Here is a 14,083-nt window from a genome sequence, read left to right as displayed (position 1 = left end):
TAAACCTAGATCTTTTCTTATCTTTTCGCGTCTCAATATGTCAAAGTTATTGTCCAAAAAACAGAAACAAAAGAAGCAAAAAACTTCATGGTATACTAGTCTAATATTATACAAAATCAAAATTCAATCTCGACACATCCATCCCAGACCTACTAGGTCGCGCCTAGTATGCCTCACCGAGGCGCATATAGTTCCAGCAAACTGCAATTAGGGTTAGATTTTTAGTCCACAAGTTCGGGATATAGACTCACTTGTGTGTCCCATATCTTTGCCAAACAGGCTCTTCATCAGGTCTTCACCCTCACGTGTGCCCTCGCCTGGGGTATAACTGACAGCCGTTTTGCCCAGGGCCAGTCCCATCACAGACGGGAACGGCTCCAGGGTCTGATAGTCTGGCTTTCCACCGGTACACTCTGCCATCATGTGCTGATGAATGTTCATCGCGGCATAATGGCCCATATGCATTGCACCACCACAGCGCTTGATACCTTCCCACGCGGTTAGGTCTCCTACTGCCCAATGATACTCTGGGTTAGGGATGGCACCGGAGAATTGTAGTCTGCAGAGATATTAGAAACGTTCTGTGAACAATCTGGTGCAGGGAGCAGCCTTACGAGCGGTCCACTTTGATGTATCCTTCCGCATTTAATGCCTCTTTCGGTAGATATGTCGATGTTGGAATGCTTTGAGAGACGGCATTGAGAACGTGACCAGTTTTGAGCTGTTGACCATCGCTGAGCGTGAGTTTCCAGATCCGTGTCCCATCTTTTGTGTCTACGGCGGTTGTATCGATAACGCGTTGCCCTAGGATGACCTCGACGCCTGTCTCACGCAATATAGAACCTACTCGCTCAGCAAACTCATCCGGCAATGGCTCTGAGGATAGTAGGCGCTTTCGAGAGTGGATCAGGGTGATCTTCTGTTCTGGGTAAAGAATCTTCAATTCGGCAGCCATCTCCACGCCCACAGCGCCTATCCATGAAAAAGGGAGGTTAGTGGGGATGAAACTAGTAGAGTTACTGATAGAAATTACCTCCACCGACAATAATGATACCATCACGGGCATGCCTCACATCGGCCATATGCTCCTTGGCTTCCTCGAGGAACTCATCTCGCCGCAAGGATTGGGGAACAGTGGGAAAAGACCGACGCAGCCCCGAGCCTGCAATCAAGTAGTCATAGGGCTCGGTGCGGCTGTTCTTGGTCTTTGCATCAACAATACAGGCGGATTTGGTCTTAAAATCAACCGTACTAACACTTCCCTGGATAAATCTGAGACCTGGATACTTGAGCCCGGGAATATCTTGGAAGCGAGTCCATGCCTCGGACGCGAACTTTTCGCAAGCTAGGGCCTTTGGGGATCCGATCAAATGATCTAGACATGTGAGCTAAGGCGTGATAGGGGAATTGTTGATCTTGTTAATCTTCTGGGAGCGTACAATACCCATCTCGCTTATCAACCACAGTTATCTGTATTGGAATGCGATGTGTAGGAGCCTTGGCATCAGGATTGCAGTTGAAACGGGCAAGGCGACCCTGTGAGAGATCAATGAGAGCCAATGCAGCAGCTAGGCCGCCATAAGAGCCACCGATCACAAGTACTCGGAAGTTGCGAGATACAGTTCGGACAAAGTCGTTGGAGGGCATGATGAGTTGAGAAGGAGAGGTGTGACACCAGCAATAACTGGAGAAAGACAAAAGGAAAGTGGAAAGGAGAATAAGAAAAGAAAGAAACCGAGACAAAAGCCAATAGACTGAGCTATGTATTCGAAAAAAATGAAAATATAGCGTCATCTCATCGGATTATGCGGGTCCGGATCTTATCAGATTGAAAGCGACATCGGATATAGTGCATCCATGGTTGTTCTCTTGGCTTCTTGGCTCGGATTATCAGATCCGATGACAACCGCGAAACGTGAAACATCCCTCGGTTATATTGGCTTGACCTCCGATTACTCCGTGACGGTCTTTCTGGGACAGTACACACCTCAGTGCCAAGTCGTATTTCGGTAGAACAGACACGGTGGCTGATACACACGCAAAAGCGGGTTGTCTGTGCATGCCTCAAGTCTCTTTTTGTCAGTTTATTACGGCACATAATCTGAAAATAGAATTTTGGAAGAGGAGAACCCTGGCGAAGGGACATGCACAACATTGAATATTTCATGGACTCCGAGTCCTTCACCCGACCGTAATCCTAGTACAGTGTAATACACACTTGATTCCACGGTTCAATACAAGTTACTAACCCTGAAATGGAAAGGATCATCTATCAGACAAGATGAGCATCTAATCTGATTATAGGAAAATGTCCCTCATGACAAAAAAAGGAAATGGCGCATTTCGCTGGAAAATCCACTTTGCGTTATTACTTGACGATACAAGTGTCGGGTTGAGCGAATTACAATAGAATCTGATAAGATACGCCCCTCAATTTAATTAATTTGTTTCAAATCCCGATTTTCTGGTTTATTGGGTGCCACATTGAAGTTTACTTCGTCAATGGGATTGGGGTATTATTGTGAACTCTAGCTCGATACTAAAACACAAGAACTGTACAATCTGCGCTCTTTAATTTTTTTTTTTTCTTCTTCCAATTCATGCGTTCTGGCGCTCAGTCAGCACCGTCATTGCCATTTGCCGTAGCTCCACTTTGCGAACTTTGCCGCTTCCCGTTACAGGAACCGTGCCTGAAGCCCCCTCTTCTCCAAATACAAACACATGCTGCGGAGCTTTGTGTCGACCCAAAGTCTCACGTGTCCATGTGCGCAATTCATCGTCAGTCGGACGACCGGCGCCCGACGCGATCGCGATGAATGCTCCAACGACCTCGCCGTATTTGGGGTCGGGAATACCAATCACGGATGCTAACTCAATTGAGGGATGTGCGGTCAATCGTTCTTCGATCTCGAGAGGATATATGTTCTCACCACCTATCAGATGCCACAATTAGAAATTGCGATGGATGTCAATCTAGGGGATTCAAACTTACCACGAATGATGATGTCTTTGAAACGACCAGTGATGGTGCAGTACCCTTCTGCATTAAAAGAAGCTTCGTCGCCTGTCTTGAGCCATTTGACACCCTCGGCATCGGTGGTGAATGTCTCTGCCGTCTTCTCCGGGTTATGCCAGTATCCCTTGGTGAGCTGATAACCGGCCATGCAAAGTTCACCACGCTGACCAACGGGAACGATGTTTCCCTGTGCATCGATAATCTTCGCCCGAGCATGGGGCATGACCTTTCCGACGGTGGTCAATCTAGTGTTGATGCTATCGGTGGTGAAAGCATTGAAGCAAGTGGGCGAGGCCTCCGTGAGACCTAGAGCTTGGATTAGCATTTATCGGAATGTCAATGGGAGGGACGGTACCGTAGCTACTGGTGTATTCAGTCATATTCAATTCTGCGAAAAGCCGCTTCATGAGTGGCCGCGGGACTGGAGCCCCAGCAATGATGCCTGTGCGGAGGTTCGAGGTGTCAAAGTTGGGGGGCTTGGGAACGGCAAGGATCGCCTCAAACATAGTTGGAACACCGTGTAGAGCAGTGCATTTCTCGTCGGAGATGGCATGCAGAACCGCCTTTGGGTCGAAGGTTTCGCTAGGGAAAACAATCTTGGAGCCATGGGTGACCACCGCGAGCATGCCCAGAACCAGCCCAAAGCAGTGGAACAAGGGCGGCGGGCAGCACAAAACATCAAAAGAGGTGAGGTTCATGCGATCACCGATAAACCGCGAGTTATTAACCAAGTTGCTGCGGAGGAATTAGCTTTAGGGACGAATTGTCGTACATATATAATCTACGTACTGGTGTGTCAACATGGCAGCTTTAGGGCTGCCTGTTGAACCGCTAGTGAATTGTAGATTGCAGACATCATCCGGTCGTAACTCGGCCTCGCGGTCCTGAAGCACATGTGCAGCCTGCGACAGACCGCGTTCCATGACATCATGATAGGTGGTGAAGTTGTTGTATCTCTCGCGGAGAATGACGATTTCCTCCAGTGATTCTGAAGTCGCGGCCTTTTTAGGATTAGGGCCGAGTTCGATGAGGACCTCCTCGAGATTATGACGTCCAATGCGTGGTGTCATGAAAAGCATTCGGCATTCTGAATGAAAAAAAGCCGAGATTAGTATGGAGTCGGTAATACGGGAAGTGGATATGTATCACCTACCACTGTGATTTAGAGCGTAATACAGCTCGGAGGGGGTGTACGTATTGTTCAAGACGACCAATATAGCCCCAACTCGTGCGGCCGCAAAGAACACCGAGATGTATTGCTCACAATTGCCCGCCATAATTCCAATGCGATCGCCTTTTTGAATACCCGAAGCCAACATTCCCCGAGCTAAACGATCGGTCTCATCTTTCAGCTGGCCGTATGTCCATCGCGCACCGGTCCAGGGGAAGACCAAACACTCAATTCTTCCATACTGTAGTGCTTGAAGTGTCAACAGTTCACCCAAGGTAATGTCCAGCAGCTGTGGCTCCGTCGGGCCTGCGACAAGAGACAGCTGTGGACTAATAGGAGGCTGTACATGCGATAGTGTCTGCTGCAAGCGCTGTACACTTCTTGGGGCCGCCATGGTTAGAAAGTTGAAGAAAATCAAGAAAAAACCTCGGGCAGGGGTTTATAGATGTACCCGACAATACAAATTTCGCACATAAAATCCAATTTTTTTAATTCCATCAGATAGGCCGGGCTCCACATCGGAAGTTTGGTATTTGGTAATATTTCACGAGTTTTGGCTTCTATGCTTGGCTGGATGGTATACAGCTCCACTTCATCAAGCGAACCTTGGCATACACTCCGAGATTTATTTTGGTTTTGTTTTTTAGTCGTTGAAGGCTGTGAGAATCTATTCTATGACAACTATGGGGGTGGACTGATACCGGAAATTGCGAATATCCGGGAATAATATTAGATATCTGAATCTCTTAGACATCTACGGAGTATGATATGTAGAATTTTCTTCTCATTTCCACGGGATCGTCTGGTAAATTTCCCCTAGTATAGTCCAGGATTGGTTGTCAGAGCGCAATCTGCCCGGCATTGGCAAAAAAAAAAAAGAAAGAAAGAAATCACGTCGTGACACCAGACCCACTCAGGATCAGATAACTTGTCTGCAGAATTTCATGCCGGGGGGTTTATCAATCAGTTGGGATAATGCATGTAGGTACATACAGTACATTAGCCCGGGACATCCGAGTTGGTGTGAATAATTGGGGCAGGCGGATCTCGTCATTCCGAAACTACTTTGTCGCTTTTCAAAGGTGAGCAGGGGGAAATCGTCTTAGAGCTCGAGAAGACCAGTATATAATAGATATAATTTAATGTCCATCGTTAAGCTTCACGAAAGTAAAGTAGCCCATCTACCATGCGACTGTGCAACCTTGGAAATCTAATCAATCGGGCTGATCTAATCAATCATTCCCGATATCGGCTTTGTGCCGGACCTGGACCCAGGACCCACCTAAAAATACCAAATACCATTTAAAAACATTCATTGTTACGGCAACTGGAAGAAAAATGGCCATATACATAATCCAATCCAGGGCTAATTGTTACATAGCTACATATATATGATAACTTCATTCTCTCGTTGGGCTATGTCCAGCTGTTGAAAGTGGACTCTTCTATCATTGCTTGTCAACCAAACAAAGATGTCCCATACGATCAGATTAACAGATAACCGGTTGCAAAATGCCCATATGTGGCATACTCATCCAAGCACGGACCACAAGACATGGATACATGTTAGGTAAACGGCACATCCATAACTACATGGGATTATACATGCCAAACCTTCTGCCGTTGGGTACAGAAAGATATGCACACCCTTTCCAGTCACAGGTGTTCTACTCCTAGTAAGTATGGACGATTAAAATGTTAAGGAGCCAAACCGTGAACCTCTGTTCCCCACCAGTTGAAATGTTTGCTGGCTCTGGGGAAATAAATTGTGAAGATTAATGCGCCAGCAATTCACACAGATGAGTCCATAGCAAAGCTTAACACAAAATTATACTTACTCCGCCAGCCCGGCGGACGCTTTCGAATAAGCCAGCCAAAAGTAAGTCTGACAACTGCCTAACTGCCATAGTTCATTCCAGTCGCAGGGGGGAGGTAATTTAGCCCCCAGATGAATAGGGGAACATAAGTTCTTCTCCATAACAACTTGGGGTATTGGCGGGCCATACAATAGACAGGAATCGGTAAAATGGCACCGATCGTGAAGAAATACTGCCAAGAGGAGTAGCCAATGTGCATGAGGAAGAAACTAACAGAGGAAAAGGATCAACCAAAGAATAGGCAAAATCAGATAACAGAAAGAACGTGTAATTCGGATGTAACATTGGACTGAATCCCTGAAAATAAACATGTCCATTGTAGTTCTCGGCGCTATAAGGCTGACGGCAGACAGACACCATTCTGTGTTTAGGTCCGAATCATCGAATTATGGCGGACTTCATTACTGATTTTTGTCTCTTTCGTGTCTAGAAGTTCCAAGTTCCATATTTTGTTTTATTTATTTTTAATGTACATTTAGGTTAATATTAGTGACACATAGAATCTATATCCTAGGCAAGTTTCCACATTGAGGTTTGCCATGGAATTCCGAAAAGAAGCTTTATAGGGACCCATATCTTATACGTATGACCAGGTTGAGAATCCCACAGGCACAAGAAGGTTGGATCTAGCTGCGGCTTTTCCCGAGGCGGCACAGGGGAATCACGATGGATCTGGTCAACGGATGTTCAAATAGAGACAGGCATCGTCACTCGTTCCTATGGCATATTCTCCCGTGAGTATGTATCTATGGCCTTATGGACTAGCATAATTCAATGACAGGGATGCAAATCTACATCCTACCGGTATGTAGAACATAATGGGCCGACTCCACGGCCTGCGTTGCTCCACTCACAGGCCCAATAAATCCTCTTCTACTACTGAGACACGCACTTTGATGCCCCAGCCATTTCGCCCACCAATCCAATTCTTCCGCTTTCCGACCTTCTGGATTTTCTGCACGTCATGTTCGAGCTCTTCCTTCAGGTGAGACGGGTCATATGCAACTTTCTGAATGGCAATTGTCAAGTCCAGGCCGTCTTTGTTGCCCTTCTTCCCTAATCCATTCTTCCATTGTGCCGAGGGAATAATTCGAGGCTTGGAGGTGTCGATAGACCCGGTTGGGTACAGCCAGCTTAGGACAAGACCGAGTTTTCCAAGATACCGTGTCCACCAGACCTCCTCTGGGGTCAAGATCCCCTGGAGGTGGGTCTTGAAATCCATGTCTCGGGGTGGTAATTCTCCACCGTAACGCTCCTGGAGCATTAGTGCCAGGAGAGCACGGTGGGCATGTGGAATCCCATGCGTGGAGGCTAGGATCCCAGTGCTAGTGCTATATAGTGCGGCACTAGAGGAGAGTTCTTTGGACATTGTGGCGTGGTAATATAGGGAATTAGCAAAAGCCTGGACAAGGTGAAGACTGATGGAAGATGGGAACGATCGGCTGGCAGATGGGCGAGGGAGGGCGGCCAACAATAAAGCAGCCAGGGCCTGGGCCGACGAGGGCGCATAACGGGCTGTGGCAACCTCCAGGGGATCCTGTTGGCGGACAATCGGGAGCATCTCACGGAACAGCACTCCTTCCCGTACTCCACCTTGGCAGAAATGGGCCTCTTTGATTCCATGGGGTAATGACTCCGCCAGTGTCTTGACTAAGAACGCAACCGAGGGCACCTGCCTGCGTCGCCGGTCGGAGACCCGAAAGATTTCGTGTGCCGTTCGAGCCACCTCTTTGAGAGTTTCAGTATCCTCGAAGTCTTTCTTGGGTGCAGAATACCCATTGATAATCGAAATGGGGTAACCTTGACTCTTTGTCTGGTGCAGATATAACAGAAGATAGCCCCATCCCCGAAATCCTCCACCGGAGAGGTAAAGGGGAAAGCCTCCTTGCTTTCTAGCCTTCTGAACAAGATGTTCAGGGACATTCAGGGTATTAAAAGCGGCGCGAAAGTTGTCGGCCATCTCCCCGCGGAATTGTTCCCGTGCTTTGTGCGCTTCCTCCTTACTTCTGCCCCGTTTGAGATCTGCCAGCTTCTGGGTCAATGCAGCTGCTCCGTAGGGAAAGCTGACTGATCCTTGGGAACTCATATGCACGTTGCCCGCATGCGATGTGATCCAAGTCATCTGCATGCTCCCACCTCCCAAATCAAGTGCAAGTCCCTCCACGTCTGAAAAGCTGCTGGCAATTCCCCATGCTCCAATGACCCCCTCCTCCTCCTTTCGTAATGCTTTCACCGAGATTCCAGTTTTGTGGCGGATGGCGTCGATGAACGCAGAAGCATTGATAGCAGTTCGAGTTGCTTCCGTGGCGATGATCCGAATGTTCTGATCAGGAACTCCAATCTCCATGCAAACAATCTGGAAACGAACTATGGCACTGACGATTCGGTCTATGACATGCTGTGGAATTGGGATTCGCTTGCCTGAGTCGGGGTCCACTTGGGCCTCGTAGAGTGAGATGTTGACCCGATGAAAATGTACAGTAGGGATGACACGGGTGCTTGGGGGCGAGAGGTCTGAGATCGAACAACGGATGCCATTACTGCAATATACATCAGTGCACAGTCCCCAGGGTACATCAAAGGGCAGGCGGATTTGGTCTGCCTACCTGCCTAAATCAACTACCGCATGAAGGTATACATTCTGGCCCGGATCAGATGAGACCTTTCGGATATTCATTGTTGGGGTTCGGTCTCCTCCTCCCATTATGGTGACCAGTTGAAGTTGATCGGGTGTACGTACATGGAATCTCCCGCAGGTAAACTCTGGAAAAAATAATGTGACATCATTATTCTCGACCGCCTGTTATTCTGCCATACAAGGTGCGATAGCTTCCAAGTACATTGTTTGTTCAAAAATGTTGAAGTTAATTCAGTAACCTTTTGAAACATGAACAATTTCAATCTCTTAGCCCATTCAAGCCATTGTGGTCGGACGTATTGAGTACATCGAAGATTAAAGGTCTTCTTGGCAGCGGGCAAGGCATTAATTTATGCCTTAGGGTGTCAAGGCATCGAGTTGACATCGGTTGTCTCATTCAACTTTTCTCAACCCTTTTTTAAATGAATTCCAGATATACCATACTAGTGTATATAAATCAATTATTAGGGGAATCTGACTAAAGCAACCTTTAGTGGAGAAAATTTGGCTGATCTCATAACTGCTGATGAGTGTTCCCACGCCTCTGTCATATATATATTCCCAGCATTGTCGTTGTATTTACAAATTTATACACCAGAAAAGGATAATGCTTATGCACATCTGGAGTAGGTATCTAAAATATGTCACACTAAAATTCGATATCGACCGAGTAAATATACGGCTGTTCACTTGACATTTGGACTGAAATAAGCTAAGCCAATCATGGTGTCACGTGGCTGTTCTGTAATCAATCAGATCAGATAAGACCCCTGTATAGGTGGTCCACGGGTCCGAGAGGATTCCTGACCTCGGGAGTTTCCCACAACTGAACCTGGTTCCTTTGTTCCTTTTTTTTATCCTTTTAATTTCTCCAGGGAAATATTGGGTTAGAATTCAATTATTTTCTTCTTATAACCCCAGCCAGGAGTTTTGGTCCGATGAGATCCAACGCTCGCAAATCACCACAGCTCAGAGACTTCGCCGATCCATATGGGTCCACCTGATCAGTGCGATTATCGGTTTACAGCCGGTGCTCCGCTTTTTCTCTTCAACCGTTTCTGCACCTCACTCCGGACTCACCTGCGATCTAGCGACTCATTATGTTGCTCCGCTTACTGATAATCGCACTCGCCCATGGTGTCTGGGCCAAACCCGAGGATGGGCGGTGTGTAACGGCTGTCTACACGGCATACAACTACATATCGTTTGCTGGCGTTCCCACAAAAGGGAAAGACAAATGGGAATCGCAATGCCGGAATCCGCTCGAAGTCACATCGATATACGCCGCATCGGACATATATTGTAATGAGCGGGAACGGGCGATAGGCTTGACTCAGCTGGCCGACCAGTGCCAAGAATTTGGGAACTTAGAGCTGCTGTCGAGAGAAGCCGTCGCTAAAAATCTCACAGAGGATGCAATAAGGAATATGAAAACGGTCGACTATCAAGAGTTGTCCCGAGGTGAAACAGTGGATGCCCCCATCCTTCTTTCTGCGTCTTACTTTGACCTAATGTTCAATACGATTGTGAGACCCTTTGTGCCTTCTTGAAATATAACAGGCCCAAAGCTTATTGACGTCGTAGGATTCTTGGGAATTTGAAACTTGGTCACATCATGCATTTAGGTAAGTCTGTGCAAGGTGGTATGAAAACATCCGTATATTGACCAATCAGTTATATTGGCTATGCATACTGGGGTGGCATACTGTCACTGGGGATGGTCTATCGCTTGAGTGATTGGTTATTCTACCGCCGGCAACGCCGTGCAGAGCGTGCACTTGAATCCAATATGTATCCTCTCATAAGGTTGTTAGAACATATCCCGCTGGTAGGCACATGTCTTCATTGGGTCCGGACTCATATCATGATTCCAGCGCCTTTGGCAACAACATACGGTCGACACCTGCTAGGCTTCACGTTCTCTACCAGAGTCGAGGCGCTTATAGTCATGGGATTTTGGACGCTCAGCATCGTATTGAGTGTCGTGGGCTATCGGACTTTCCCCGGAAACATTTAGTACGTACAGAACCTGTGAGTGTGAGTCGTGCAAAATGCTGACAGACAGTCAAGCTGGCCTGACATTCCAAGCCAGATTCTGCGTTATTCTGCAGACCGTACTGGGATCATGTCATTTGCGAATTTGCCTCTTTTATGGCTCTTTGGAGGACGAAATAATATCTTCCTGTGGGCCACCGGATGGAGCTTTGCATCGTTCAATATATTCCATCGTCATGTGGCCCGGGTAGCTACTGTACAGGCAACAGTGCACTCTATTCTTTACGTCGTCATGTTTATTCAAAGTAAGTATCGAGCACTTGATTTCAATTACAGGTTGGAAAACTGACAGCTGCAAATCGCAGCCGGAAAAGCTTGGAGAGGTCTGTCGAAGACCTATGTTTTGTGGGGAATTTTAGTAGGCTGCCAACTTGGCTGATCTCTAGTTATTTCATCTCTAATATTCGTGTCACATTAGGGCACATTTGTGATGACGCTGCTGTTGATCACCTCATTGGATCGGATTCGTATTGCGACATATGAGCTCTTCTTGATTGCTCATGTCGTGCTTTCGATCATCGCACTTGTCGGGTGCTTTTAGTAAGTACTTCAGCCTAACCCAACTTCTACATATATTTCTAACAATTGGCAGCCACACGATTGTATTCGAAGGGAATGAATATTGGAAGTACCTGTGGCCCTCGGTGATTTTATGGGTGGTTGATCGCTTCCTTCGAATCGTGCGACTGTGTTACTGTAACCTTCACGTGAGTATTTCAAATGGAAGGATTGTGAAGGTCTCTATGAGCCGCATGATTTACAACGAAGCGACCGACGTGGTGCGGTTAGAGGTCACACCCGGAACGCCTTCCCTTCAACCTTCACCAGGACAGTACTATTACTTATACCAACCCTTTCGGCTTACTGGCTGGGAGAGCCATCCTTTTACCGTTGGAGCTTGGTCTTACGAAATAGGGAACCAGAACTCATTGGCCCCGGCATCCAAGGGAAAGTCGATCAAATTGCACGATGTTTCGCATGTACCGCTCCTTGCAGGTAGTGCCTCCGACCAGGATTACCAAGGCAACTCAGGAAGTGGCTCATCGGGTCAAGCAGAATCGCTGAGGTTGAAACTGACATTCTGGGTCCGCCCGTATGACGGTTGGACCAAACAGTTGCGCCAGCAATGTCTGAGCTCACCAGGCAAGACAAGCGACACAACCATTCTTCTTGAAGGACCCTATGGGGAAGCCTTTCCACTGTGGAGGTACGAATCAGTCTTGATTATCGTCGGTGGGACGGGAATAGCGTCGGCTGTGCCTTATATTCAGGATCATCTCCGCCGATCTGTTGAAGACTGGGACGAAAGCCCCGAAAATGAGAAAACACGAGTCAGAGACATGGAGCTTGTTTGGACCACTAAACAAGCAGCGTTCATCCAAGATGTTTCTCGCCGGGAACTGAAAGGCGCCCTCGAACGAGAGGATTTCCGTGCCTCTTTCTACGCTACGCGTGATTCGACCACATGCTCGGGAAATCCTACCGATTTTGGACTCGATATCCAGTCAGACCGACCTCACCTTCAATCTCTGATTATGAGTCGGGTCTCCGATGCGTGCTCAGCCGGTGGTAGCCTTGCGATTCTCGTATGTGGCCCACCTAGAATGGCGGATGAAGCACGTGCCGCGGCACATCTTGCGATGCGACAAGGCCACCGCTCTATTAAATTTGTGGAGGAGTCTTTTACGTGGTAGGCAAGGGGATATGTGAGGAATTTGTGATGAATATACGACGCCATGCATATACTGCTGAAATTTGAAGATACTTTCAAGGCTAGGACTTGACCTTTTGCTTGTTACGAAATAGATAGGTGCAGAAGATTTTTGCCCGTACAATTGTATGTGCAAGTTTGGACAGGAAGTTTACGGCTCCTCAACTTTCCCGCAATGAATTTCTTCGAATTTGAGAGGAATAAATTGTGATCCGACCTCCTAACATGGGGTGGAGATGTGGTTGTTGGTGGCTGACAGGGGTGCATCATGCACGACGCAGGAGCCTTCCCACGCATGCGACTAACATATCTCAAATCGGGAATCAACGGATTCTGAATCAGCATTTTAGGCGCCCACCAAACACAGAAGCATACGAAACGGGACAGCAAACAGTTCACCCAAAGGGAAGAAGATCTGTGTGACGAGAAGTGATAGATCAGATTCATCAACTGGGGAATCCACTCCCCCGGAGAAACCGAGACATCACACGCATATTCAAAAGCCGAAAAAACAAAAACAAATAGTGTGACTCCAAATGTCGAAGATCAATGTTGGAAACCCCATCTTTTAGGTTGCATTGACCTCCATATGCACCTATACCGCATCTCTTTCCGCCGGCATCTGGGGAACATGCAGGGGCTGATCGGCAGGGGAAAACAGGAAAAACTTGAACACATTCATGCAAGTTCAAGCGTATGGCCGAGCAAGGATCGCTCGAAAGCCGATGATTTATGTTCGCCAAGCCCTATTCTGCTGGGCAAAAGCAATAATTCACGACCGAGTTACTCAAAGACATCCACTCTCCTGCAGGGCTAGGAGCTTAGATGCTGGAATATCCGAAGACCAATCAAAACCAAGGGCTTTTTGCCTCAGAAGCATGAAGAAAAATAAAACATGAGAGTAGACTGAGAATCAGAAAAGTTATAAAAGGCACAATCTTTCCGGCCACCAATTATTTTCTATCCATCATCCAACTCTCTCATCTTCCAAGACTTCCAACCACTATCAATCTTTTTCAATCGCTTTCCGTGTTCTTCAATATCCAACAAAATGAAGTTCTTCGTCCCTGCCTTCCTTTTCGCTGCTACCGCCATGGCCATGCCTGGCTCCGGCGCTGCTGCCGGCGTTACTCCTGAGTCCGAGAATGAGATCAAGAACGCTGTGAACCAGTGTGGCAATGGTGCGAAGATGTCGTGCTGCAACAAGGTCAACCACAACGAGGGTATCAGCCAGAACAACATTGGTGCTCTCGCCAACGTTCTCGGTGCCATTGGCAGCGAGGGTCTCGGCATTGGCCAGGGCTGCACTCAGCTTGACATCCCTGTCAATGGTAAGCAATGTATCCACTCTAGTGATTTAAAGAGCGACACTGACCATATTATAGTCCTTAGCGTCGTTGGCCTGAGCGACTTCCTCAAGAAGAACTGCCAGCAGAACATTGCCTGCTGCCAGAACTCCAACTCCCAGGCTGTATGTGCTCCCCAAACGCGATGGCAAAAGAACAGACTCACTAATATTCGTAGACTGGCAACCTCGTCGGTGTCGCCGCCCCCTGTGTCAGCTTCGGCAGCCTTCTGTAAATTGCATTTCTTCAAATGCAGCCTTTTCCGCCAT

The 14,083-nt window shown here is 47.5% G+C and overlaps 6 protein-coding genes across 6 annotated transcripts; 2 read left to right on the top strand and 4 right to left on the bottom strand.

Moving 5' to 3' along the window:
• Positions 1-163: 163 nt before the first annotated feature.
• Positions 164-1,647, bottom strand: N7447_003244 (putative pyridine nucleotide-disulfide oxidoreductase AMID-like; the record flags this gene model as incomplete). The annotated part of the gene is made up of 5 exons (XM_057227519.1): positions 164-201; positions 252-559; positions 615-972; positions 1,034-1,375; positions 1,440-1,647. The coding sequence occupies 5 exons, from the start codon at positions 1,645-1,647 to the stop codon at positions 164-166; spliced, it is 1,254 nt and encodes a 417-aa protein (XP_057086860.1).
• Positions 1,648-2,598: 951 nt separating this feature from the next.
• On the bottom strand, positions 2,599-4,581 carry sidI (putative long-chain-fatty-acid-CoA ligase; the record flags this gene model as incomplete). The annotated part of the gene is made up of 5 exons (XM_057227518.1): positions 2,599-2,933; positions 2,993-3,322; positions 3,372-3,751; positions 3,806-4,103; positions 4,170-4,581. The coding sequence occupies 5 exons, from the start codon at positions 4,579-4,581 to the stop codon at positions 2,599-2,601; spliced, it is 1,755 nt and encodes a 584-aa protein (XP_057086859.1).
• Positions 4,582-5,776: 1,195 nt separating this feature from the next.
• N7447_003242 (Oligopeptide transporter OPT superfamily) lies at positions 5,777-6,165 on the bottom strand (the record flags this gene model as incomplete). The annotated part of the gene is made up of 3 exons (XM_057227517.1): positions 5,777-5,854; positions 5,907-5,940; positions 6,026-6,165. The coding sequence occupies 3 exons, from the start codon at positions 6,163-6,165 to the stop codon at positions 5,777-5,779; spliced, it is 252 nt and encodes an 83-aa protein (XP_057086858.1).
• Positions 6,166-6,914: 749 nt separating this feature from the next.
• N7447_003241 (putative transcription regulator (RTG2)) lies at positions 6,915-8,768 on the bottom strand (the record flags this gene model as incomplete). The annotated part of the gene is made up of 2 exons (XM_057227516.1): positions 6,915-8,604; positions 8,671-8,768. The coding sequence occupies 2 exons, from the start codon at positions 8,766-8,768 to the stop codon at positions 6,915-6,917; spliced, it is 1,788 nt and encodes a 595-aa protein (XP_057086857.1).
• Positions 8,769-9,802: 1,034 nt separating this feature from the next.
• On the top strand, positions 9,803-12,451 carry N7447_003240 (ferric reductase family protein; the record flags this gene model as incomplete). The annotated part of the gene is made up of 7 exons (XM_057227515.1): positions 9,803-10,228; positions 10,287-10,327; positions 10,377-10,718; positions 10,773-11,002; positions 11,063-11,115; positions 11,176-11,297; positions 11,350-12,451. The coding sequence occupies 7 exons, from the start codon at positions 9,803-9,805 to the stop codon at positions 12,449-12,451; spliced, it is 2,316 nt and encodes a 771-aa protein (XP_057086856.1).
• Positions 12,452-13,519: 1,068 nt separating this feature from the next.
• N7447_003239 (hydrophobin family protein) lies at positions 13,520-14,049 on the top strand (the record flags this gene model as incomplete). The annotated part of the gene is made up of 3 exons (XM_057227514.1): positions 13,520-13,799; positions 13,854-13,939; positions 13,993-14,049. The coding sequence occupies 3 exons, from the start codon at positions 13,520-13,522 to the stop codon at positions 14,047-14,049; spliced, it is 423 nt and encodes a 140-aa protein (XP_057086855.1).
• Between the last annotated feature and the right edge of the window lie 34 nt (positions 14,050-14,083).

Source organism: Penicillium robsamsonii (genome assembly GCF_028829455.1).
Source record: "Penicillium robsamsonii strain IBT 29466 chromosome Unknown utg000002l_segment0_segment0, whole genome shotgun sequence".
Classification (NCBI taxonomy): Eukaryota; Fungi; Ascomycota; class Eurotiomycetes; order Eurotiales; family Aspergillaceae; genus Penicillium; species Penicillium robsamsonii.
Note: the sequence above shows the minus strand (reverse complement) of the source record. Positions and strands in the feature narration are given on the sequence as shown.